At 31.7% G+C, this 11,386-nt stretch overlaps 1 protein-coding gene across 9 annotated transcripts in view; it reads left to right on the top strand.

The window, feature by feature from the left end:
* LOC118188601 (SEC14-like protein 2) overlaps window positions 1–11,386 on the top strand; it is a 171,850-nt gene that overhangs the window by 68,665 nt on the left and 91,799 nt on the right. For 4 of the 9 annotated variants that reach the window (XM_035359083.2, XM_035359086.2, XM_035359085.2 and 1 more), the window contains one exon: window positions 7,474–7,551. The exons of 4 other annotated variants lie outside the window; for them this stretch is intronic. In XM_035359083.2, coding sequence (XP_035214974.1) covers window positions 7,498–7,551 — 54 coding nt within the window. In that variant the 5' untranslated portion in view covers window positions 7,474–7,497. Of the gene's footprint in view, window positions 1–7,473; window positions 7,552–11,126; window positions 11,224–11,386 lie in introns of those variants that run through there. One more of the 9 variants, XM_035359082.2, reaches the window with a different exon arrangement.

Genomic DNA, 11,386 nt, shown 5'->3' with positions numbered 1-11,386 from the left:
TTTAAAAAGTAGATTTCCAATGAGTCCTCTTTCTTTCAGCAATCTAAAACTAATATATGTGTTAAATTTGAAGTTCTGCTTACAGATTTATATAAAAACATTCACCTGATAAATCTAAGTATAATAAAATATCATTATTTATTTTTACTGAACATACATTGCTTTATTTGTACATGTTGAGTTTTAAATATTGTTCATTTCATCAAACACAACATTTTAACTGTTATTCAAATTCATTACCTTTTTCTATCACATTCTCTCACAATATGAATTGTCTACAGCAGCAATTCTCAACCAGTGGTACGCAAGAGAAAAACAGGTGGTACGCAAAGAAACAAAGTATTTTAACTAATAAATTCAAAAATTAAATACCTCAACATCTTGTTTGTTTAAGTTTTTTCTCTAACACTCGTAAATTTCTGAAATTTGAGCTTTGTTCAAGGTCTATAATCGCTCGTAGACTTTAGGAGAATAATCCGTTACAAATATTCTTTTAGCCATAGACATAACAAAATTTTTCATAAATCATGTTTTTAAAAGGCGTAATAGAAATGGATGTTGTATTTAATAGGAAATAAAAATAAGTTCCTATAAAAGGATAATAGTATCACATTAATTGCTTTAGAATTGATCGATTTATTAGCCTGTCTACACTTTACGTCGCCACCATTTCCGGGCTCATAATGATCTATTTTCAGTTAGAATAAATTTTTTACGTCGATTTTCTGTCTCTAGCAGCAGGTGTTTTGTCTTCTTCTTGCTTTGTATTCCTTAATTTTCTACGCTATTTGAGAATGTCGTCGTTTGTTTTTGAAGAACTCGTAATATGTTGTTTATTTAAATATTTGTGAAAAAATAATAAATTTAACCTAGATTTTCAAAATGGAAAAGTGGCCAGGATTGACAAAGCGAAAAAGTGATGATTCACAGGTGATGGATCCAGGACAATCTACTAGCACTAAGAACACTCAAAAGAAAAGAAAAAGTATTTATAGAAAAAATAATGAAAGTTATTTATCATTTGGTTTTACCTAGAATAGATATGAAATGGACACTCAACATCAATGTGTTATTTGCGATAAACTATTATCCAATCAAAGTATGAAACCGTCGTTTCTGAAAAAACATCTCGAATCTAAGTTTGGCAGTTTAAAGGATGAATCCGAAGAATATTTTTTTAAAGTAAATTATTGGGGTTCAAAAATAGTAAACAAGTCATGAGAGGTTTTGTTACTTCGTATGAACTTTGGAAGCTAGTAGTTACCTAGTAAGCTTAAGAATTGCCAAGAATGGGCAGGCTCACACTATTGGAGAAAACCTTGTATTACCAGCAGCTAAAGATAGCGTTTTAACATTATTCAACAAAAAAGCGGCTAATAAACTTAATAATACTCCGTTATCAAATGATGCATTAAGTCTATGAAATCATGAAATGGCAAGTTCCATAAAAGAGATAGTTATTCAAAAAGTAAAACAGAGCGAGTATTTCGCATTGCAATTGGATGAAAGTACAGATATAACGAACTTTGTTGAATTATTAGTTTACATGCGTTTCGAAGAAGATAAAAGAATTACCGAAGAGTACTTATTTTGTTAATCTCTTCATGATAGAGCAACTGCAAGCGAAATTTTAAAAGTAATCCACAATTTTATGCCTGAGAATGATATTCCTTGGAATAAGTGCATTGCCGTATGCAGTGCCGGAGCTCGGGCTTTGACAAAAAAACATTCCTGTGTTATTTCTCAAATAAAAACGTCGTGCCGGAAACTAAATTTACTCACTGTTCCATTCATAGTTCTGGCATAAACGTTTACTGTATCTCTTACAATAAAATTTTTTGCGATTTTTAATGTTTTTGAGAGTTATTTAGCTTAGCATCTATTAGAAGACTCCTTTTTTCATAAATTAAGGACCATATTAATGGAATTATCATGACGAACGTGTGGTTATTTTTTACCTACATATGAAACCACTGTACTTTGTCAGCTGTCAAATTTTGCTGATATATAAAAGTTTGCAAAAAATATTATAGCAGTATTCTAGTGTTTCATGTTAGCATAAGATTGTTTTTAATATATTTTTCTGTCATTGCAATAAAAGGAAAGATTGACCAAGAGTTATTCTTATTCAGGTATTTTTTCGATATAAACAAAGTCTTTTATAAGTATCAGAATCCTCCCAATAATGTTGATTTCACCTCTGGAAATTTGATAAATTTTCATTTACTTTAAAATTCTAATACTGAAATCAAGAAAATCGTTCACAGTGAGTATTGATTTCAGTCTGTATCTAAACTACATCTGTATAGATTAAATCACTGTTAACATTCCAGCTCGTGACAGAGACGCCACCTGCGACTTATGGAATCGAGGATGCAAATTGTTGCCTGGCAGAGTTTTCAGTGTTATTAAAAGAAAATAAAATTGTAAGCATTCAGAAACCTCAATCACTGGGACAAGCTAATATCACGTATTAATTCAAAATTTTCTAGTTTTGTCAGCAATTCAAGAGCGTTCTGCATTAAAAGGATCTAAAGAGACATTCACTGATGTTACTAAGGGCCCCTGATTTTAACTTCGAAACTTTGACATTTATTTCTTGTTTAGGAGTGACTAAAGGATGTATCGCTAAGGTATTAACGAATTTCAAACAATAGATCTTCGGCGAAAGGGAAGAGAAACACTGCACTAAAAGGAGCAATTTTTCAGAACAATACTAGTTTGCGCAACTAGACAAGAATCAATAGATTAATTTGGTAAGATAACAATTATGCCCTGAAAATAAAGTCGGTAATGTTGTCTGATCTAATATAACTGTCTTATATTTAGGCACTTATTTAATACATAAAGAAATAATTTCGTAAAATTTTACAATTCCCTGTCTAGCGTATTAGCTTTCATAGATGTAATTTATTTCTTACAAGAAAAATTAATTTCTCATCAAATTTAATTAACGAAAATTTTGGAAACCATGAAGAAAATGATCGTAAAAAGAGGGCAAGGATAAAATAATAGCTAATGAATTTTTATTTGAAAGAACGATGTATGAACAATTTTTTTTTTGCTGTTGTTCTTAAATGATTTTTGGATAATAATTCGCACATAATGATGTCCAACTTCATTGTCTGATGAAATTTCAATTGCATTTCAAAGAAATTACAAAATATATAAAATCCCGTATGTATTTCAGCTATCTCTCTCAATCTTTTTTCGCTTTTTTTTTCTCTGTGTCTATACAAACGTAAAACATGTGCTAAAAATGCTGCATATTCTTATCCAAAAACTCACTTATATTTCGTACCAACCATTCACAAAACTTTATTTTTAAAGTGCAAAATTTAGTTTGGAAACATAAATAGTTATAATTGATCTTGTTTTTATGTCTGAGGCCTTTGAATATTATTATACTGTATGTACGCAGTACAAATATAATAAATAATTGCAATAATAAACTTTACATGTTAGTTAGCTTCATACTCGTTATCAAATAATATGTGATTTTTAAGAGCAAATGCTATTTGTTTCGCTAGATTTTTTTACTGTAAATAAATGCGCATATTTTTATTTAAAATGAATAACTTTTATTAACAAATCTGCTGTTTTCATGTAATGTCTGTCACTTCGTGGTGTCCTTATACCAGAAAATTAGAAGTCTTCTCGTATATGAGTATTTATAAAATTTAAGCAAAAAAGAAAGGTAATTTTTCCATTTCTCCTTTTTGAAATCGCTGTTTTCGTAAGTCGTTCATTGAAAATTAGCTTCATCTATCGAATTTATTCCAAGCTATGAATAGCACAAACGTCTTTAAAATATTATGTTTTCTTCCTGGGTCGAATTTATTCAGCAGAGTCTGAAGCTCTTTACGAGTTGTGGATTTTAAATGCATATTTGAGTAAAGTGTAACAAATCTGATAACTTTGTAACAACTCCAGGACAATAATTTTGCAATTGTACAGGAGTTCAGTGAGGTTGTAAAGTTGTTGCCTTCATGTGAATGATCGCAAAGCAGACGTTTCTTTACCTTTAGATATTTTTTACCCAAAATGGCAACAACTTTATTTATTCTAAATACAGACTGTTTTTCTAAAATAAATTACAGTTTTCTGGAACTTCTAAAACAATTTTACTTTTTAACGTATGTTTTTAAATAATCATAACTGCCAGATTGCGGTTGCTTTTGGGAATTAATACAGTGTCCGAAAAAAGATGAGCAGCAGAATAAGTAACGGTTATAAAGAAGAGGGGTAGGGCAAGTTTCCATGGTTTCGGGGTAATTCATGACTTAACGAGAAAAAAATGGAAAGGAAACATTTCAGAATCTTTCGTATAAATTTCCGCTTATCGAATTTATCGAGATAAAGAAATTGGACTTATCGATAAAAAAATCCAGTTAACGTTAATATTTTATTATATTTCTCTGGTAAGGTTCAATTTATCCAAAATTTCGGATCATCAGAATTAGACTAATCGAAATTCAACAAAATGGTATTTATAACATCAAAATGACTTAATATTTCCAAAGTCATTCGAAAAAAAAATAGTTGACATAATTAGAGGTGATTCTAACATTTTCCATTCCTCGAAGGTAACTCATTCTGGAAAGTTGCATCGTTTTATTATTACAAAGAAAATTACGTAATTAAAGTTTTAATAGAAGTTTTTACAGTAATTGCTTTAAAAGTAGATTTTTCTCCACAGAATGAATAGAAATTAAAAGAAAGCAGTTCTACTTGGGAAAAGAAGTTTTCGAAGACTGATGTAATAGACTCTTACTTTATAAAATTTATCAAATTCTAGCAGTAGAAAGCTCGTAGAGTCGAGTACAGCAAATCCAACCTAATGTAACTGAGACACCACCATAGAGAACAATGGCAGTGACTGAGAGGCTGATGAGATACCAAAAATGTCAAATTTTATGAAATAAGGAATGGGGTATTGGCACCTCAATAATATTTCACTGCATATTACTCTAATGAACGTTCAGGCAGAATACAGGACAAAATAGCATAATTTATCCTAAAATAACTGTTAAAAGTTGTAGGATTCTCCACTGTGTATTTATAAGTTACAGCTGTGAAGAATGTGTGAAAAGTGAAGAATCTTAAGAACTTGTAAGCGAATAATTGCTTGAGTTCGTAAGGTAGAAAACAACAAGGGAGAAGGGTGAAATAACCCTTTATTATTCCAACTAAAGTTTAACAAAACTCCGTCTTGGAGTTGTACAATAAAGCCAACACTCGGGCTTCAACTTAAGAGACTAAGAAATAAACTAAACTAATCTTAACTAAAAAAGATATAGCCGAAGCTATCAAAATTCTAACAAAGTTGGCCCCTTAATGCTAATAGACTGCGAAGCTATCAAGGGCCTAAAGTACGTCCGAGCGTAATAATACGTTACGAGAGAGTAGCCTAAAAAGTCGGACGCGTGCTAGCCAGAATATCTGGTATCTCTCTCACTAAGGCAGTATAACTTCACGGTTAAATACCGCTCTTCCTTATTAGCATTCAGACGTGATTCCAAAACTACGTTCTGGCCGGAAGTGGTAAGTTGAAATTAAGAAGCGATAGGAAAGGAAGTTTAACTCAAAATTTAACTGTTAATAAAAGTAACATAATCCTTACAAAGTTAGAAAAACATTAACATAAAAACTTAAGCAATTATTATTAGCTCTTTGAAAAAAATTTTGTATATATATCTCGTGATGCTAGACTGTTTCTCACGCTCATTAAAATTGGCTCCATCCATTCATGCATTTGACTAATTCCTGTACCAAACAAACAGATCATAGAAGGTTTTTGATCTCATTACTGCATACTTTTAAGTTTTAAACACTCAGAAATTTTTCATTTGCTAATGAGAGCCGGTTGGAGCTAATGACTGCCTGTTGCACTTCTGCATGCCAAGAGTGTATAACTTCCTTACTTCTTTTATAGTTCGGGACCGATGTTTCTTCCCTGATTGCAAGCGTTTCCGAAGACCGCATTCGAAACTTCAGGCCGCACTCATAATAGTTGTAAATTTGATTCCCAGATAGACCCTCCTTTAGTTTCTGGAATGTTTCCTTGAATTTATTGACATATTGCCAAGTTAGCAGATAGTTTTTCGACACATGTTTTTAACTATCTGATACCATACCGCTTGTTCTACCTGCCAAATGAACCAACACTAGCTGTAAATGCAGCTCTTCTTGAAATTCTTTATAGAATTTGAAGGCTTCTTGCAAAATGGGTCCTGAAAAGGGTCCTCTTTCCTTTCATACCCAACCCCCCTCCCCCTCAAAGGGGAGCCGTATTCACTTTTTCGTATTTGCCAACTTTTATAATTTTCCTTTCCTTTAACCTATCAGTACCCGCATTTTTCACACACCAAAACTTGGTTCTGGATATCTTATCTCCGCCTTATTATAGCTGTTAGTCCAACGCTTAAATCCATGGCAGTTTTATTAATAATTTCTCCTTTGTCTAGCCTCTTTATGGCATTCAATTTCGTTTTCATTATCATGTTAAATTGTTTTCTTTTCTTCCCATTCGATATTTTTACTTGCATAGACAACATAGTACTTAAAATCCTACATGTAAAATTGAGAAATTATGTCTGAATTAACTGAAAGTTTATCTTACGATAAACCTTCAGGCAAGGCTGCTAACGGCTAGTAGGAAAAAGGAATATGAGCGGGCTACTCGGTTTTCTTCGGCCACTTCGCTACTAAGACAGCAATTGGTTTGGTTTACTTGATAACGGCCAAGCACGCGAGGGCTAGATGCCTAAGGAAAGGGATGCCTTCGTGGAGGACTTTCTAAGGGGAATGGCTAGTATCCATGTTACACATCGGGAAAACCATAAAATTGTCCATGCAGCTAGTCAGTTCGTTAAGATTCAAACCCACGTCGAACTATTAGCGTGTAACGACTTTACCGCACAGCCACAGGTGGGCAGTACTAAGGGAAGGGTGGAATTTCCACTAAAGGAACAAAGCCTGTCAACAAATATACAGGTCAAAGAATTAGACAGAGGGGTAGGGATAAATATTGCAAAAAATAAAATACTGTAGCATCTTTGAAGCAAAGAGGATAACATGCGGACATTCATATGCATAAATGTATGTCGTAATTACAGTTACAATATGCCTATACTGTTCGTTCCGAATAGGAAATGTTAGAAATTATAACAGTCTAGCTATTAACAGACCATCATATTATTTTAATGAGAAAGTTCTGCTTGAACAGCAGAAGTTATTTAGTGATTAAAAAAAGTGATCGTCAAACAGAGTGTCGAGTAACTGCATGCAGAATGTCGAGTAATCGGAGTCAAGTTTGCGGAACTCTACATATTATATGTGCCGAGTAATGCGAATGTACTGTTACTAAAGAATTTAATTTTTAGACTTGTCATTTATCGTTCAATTGAATAAATGTTTTCCGGTTTTTCAGCCTGATTAGTTAATTTCTATTTTTTTTTTTTTCCTTTCTAGAAACATTCTCCTCCCTTGACTAACATGAGTGGTCACTTCGGAGATTTAAGCCCACTTCAAGAAAAGGCATTGAATGAGGTGAAATCATGAGATACACTTAACGTTTGTAGCAAAATAAATGAGAAAATATAAATTCTTAGATATTTAATTTATTTATATTACATTTTCCTTTGTTCACACGATGATAATGCTGTGAGCCTATTTGTATGCAATTAATATATTGAGTCATAATCTTTGTATATTCGTAAATTTCTTCTGAGAGATCATATCGTCTTCTAAATGGGCTTCACTTTTTTTTTATTTCTGTTTTTTCGGCTACATTTTTCAGAACGTTGAAATAAAAAATTATCGAATCAACCTTGCTTAATTATAAATGAATCTAAGAAACAAGAAGGATGGAGTATTTATTATGTTATCGCAGAGATAGGAAAGGTCGGCGTGCTGACATATTATTTTAGCAAGCGGATAATTAGAAACCAAGATACTGATAAAAATACGGGAGAGAAATGGCTGGAAAACCATATGAAAACTCACAATGTTTATAACAAGACACACGACAGCTCATAAAGCACCGAGCAAAAACTATTGCAATTTTGAAATCTTAAAAAAAATTTCTAATGCCCCCAAAATAGTTCGAAAAATCTCCAACACACCCGGAAGTTCTGATAAAAAAGATTTTTCCAGGGAAAAAAAACATGGTCCATGGAACTTCGGCCAGCGAAAAAACTATTTTAAGCTTTCAAATTATATCATCAAAGCTAACGATGGATTTCATATTACAGGCACGCGGTAAAGTTTAAACAATGCGAAATTTTCATTAAATGAAGTCGAAACATCTTGCATGCCACCTCTTAAGCTGGTAGGTTTAAATGTCACTATTGTCATAGCGACACTAATGTCATTCTAAGCATAACAGATGCTTTGAAACTGATGAAATTTCTGGAAATTGACTGTCTAAGCCACAGGCAATCACCCAGTCACGGAAAACTAATTTTGCGCATATTTGATTACATTTCAAATTTCGGCAACTTTTAAATTTCCGTAGTTTCGGTGTTTCCCCCGCCCTTGGGGGCTATTTGCTGTGAAAAAAGTGTGCTGTACTTTAGCATACTTTTAATTAAGTTTCACATTTTAACGGAATGAAAATAGAACATAAAAATTTTCTGTCAAGCAGCACTTTTCCCAATCTTAGATACGAAATTGTAGCGCTTCATAGAAGTTGAAATAATATGACGTACTTCACTGTGATTGGTCGATTTTCTTTCCCTTTATACAAGTCTTGGGATAAAATTGAAATTTGGAACTTTTAAACCAAATGTCTTATGCCACATTTGGTGGCGTGGTAAAGTCCCCTTGCCTAGCAATGTAACTTTGTGCAATCACTTGTGAAAACTTACGCCATAGTGTGAATGCTTCCTTGTGGGCAAATTAAGTATCTCCTAAACTGGCCAGAATTATTGAAAGACGCCAGAAGGTCTATGACTTTTTCTAGCCACACCAACTATAAATCACTGAGCGCGGCAGAGTATTTAAAAGAATGCGCTTTTTTTGCTATGAAAAACCTCAAATATTCATCAGCTCGTCTGACAGAAACCTTTTAGAACGTTTTTAGGCGTTTTGCCTCTAGGAGTGACTAGACAGCTCCAATCTAAAAAGTAAATGGTACATTCCGTAAATTTTCTCTGAGAATTTTGAAAGGTTTCAAAATAGGGTTAATTTTAGTTTAAATTGAAGAAAGTTATTTAATAATTAATTAAACATATTAGAATTATTTTAAATAAATGTCAATCTAAAGTATTAATATTTATAGCTGTCAGTACGTTTGAATTATAAATTGTAACCAACAAAAATGTCTTTCAGGTACCAAACTTCAGATTTCAGATAGAAAATAAATATAAATTTGAATTTTTTTCTTTGTGTGAAGACTATTATTATTTGTGTATATTTTGATATATATTAAAATAGTCAATAAACTGAATTTAAAATTTAGTTGAAATATTTTGTTGATAAAAAATTTTCATTATATTAACAAACAAATTCTGGCCCGTCAGCTTTTTTTAGCTCATGCATTTCAGCCTCAGGCAGTTTGAGTTTGAGACAACTGCTTTTCATAAATACTTAGTATTTTTACAAAATATTAAATAACTAAAAACATAATAAATACATAAACTATAAACTTGATGGCTTCAATGCAAAGAGACGAATTAAGTGAAAATAAAATAATTATAAGTGTATTATAGAGACATTTCGGGTACGAGTTATCGTTTTTAATTAAGGCACTGAGGAGCAGAATATTTTATTGGATACAAAATATTTTTTATTTTATGCTTCTAGATTTGAACTGCATGAGATTATTAATAAATGTGTTTCCAGAATTCCATTCTCCGATTTTACGCAGAGTTTTGAGGTACCTTGTCTCACTGTGCACTCGTAGTCTTGCGACACACGTTTTAGGATTTCGAATTGTTATTGTTCTTGTCATTGTTGTATAAAGACACTTTGTTATTAATGTTAAGTCTGCTTTTTATGCACATTGTAGAATTCGTCAAGACGTATAATATATTTTGTGACGATAATGTATTACATTATAGCAAAATCCATATTTCATATTAAAACAGAAATTCATTTATTGATTGGGATGTCTAACCTCATGAAATTTCAGTTTTCTCTATTTCATCAATTAATATACTCAGCATTTTAGCTGCGTAAAGTTTTTTTTTATTTTGTAGTGACTTTAGGTGATAAGTAATTCACGTGTCTTTCAACATCTTTTCATTTTCTCATGACGATGTACGTGGTACATGGTTATTTTCTTGAAATGTTCATAATGTTCTCTTCAGGAACTTAAATAAAATTTAACGTTAATCGAGGGGCTGTGAAAACGTAAGGAAAGTAAAAAGAGTGGGATACACCTTCATCGCTGATCTGTTTTTCTGCGACACTGAAATAAATTCCAATTCAGAACAAATGTCACATATTTTATACTTTTAGTAAAATTTTAGATATCATGTGAGACTAAGTAAAGCATCGTATGGAGCTAAAACCATATTTATAATTAATTCTTATATTTTTTAAAAAATTATTCTTACAAGTTATTCTTTGAGACATCAAATTTGATACTTCGTTTTTTATGCGATTTTTTAAAAGCAATGTCACAAATTTTCGAAACAGCTGTTGCTAACATAGATATAAGTACTATTATTAATAGCATTTATTATTTAAGAGCATTCATTTGTAACTCATTACTAGATTGGGAACACATAAAAAATATTGAGCTATTCTAGCATGTTTTCTGTCTAAAATTAGAATTTTTCTTTTACCATGATCTATCTTCACCTGCTTTTGAAGTATTCTTCGCTTGAGATGGAACTAATATTTGAGGCATGTTTCTAATACTTTTTGTCCCCAACGCTTCGTACATCTTAAGAAAAACACAAAGATCTCCTTCCATATGTTTTCCACACATATTTTTTGGTAACTGAAGATAATGTTTTTTAATTGAAAGTTTTTAACGAGATCTTTAAAAATAACTTCGTACCATAGCATAGTCATTTTTTTAGCGTAAATGAAGATGATTATGTAACCGCTTCTCTTGATAATGTTTTTACATGGTAGTAAGTATAAAAAGCAGTTTTAAAAGCGGTTTATTTCAGATGGCTTTTTCTTTGGAAGAATGAAATCCAACAAAGCATTTTTACACCTAAGCTTTGGTTCTTAATTAATAGGATTAATTATACGAAGAAACAGAAGGTAAGTATTCTGTTATTGATATATATATATATATATATTAGAAAGAAAGATATGCATCTTTCACCTCTAATATAGCAAATAGTTTTGGAAAACGTTGAGCTATGTGGACGAGTGGATATTATATTTATTCCTTATTTTGTTCTTTTTGTCAATTCTACGAGCA

This window comes from Stegodyphus dumicola, chromosome X1 (assembly GCF_044657685.1).
Source record: "Stegodyphus dumicola isolate Sdum_Otavi_A_Nest chromosome X1, ASM4465768v1".
NCBI classification, from domain to species: Eukaryota; Metazoa; Arthropoda; class Arachnida; order Araneae; family Eresidae; genus Stegodyphus; species Stegodyphus dumicola.
This window is presented reverse-complemented; position numbering and strand designations above follow the sequence as displayed.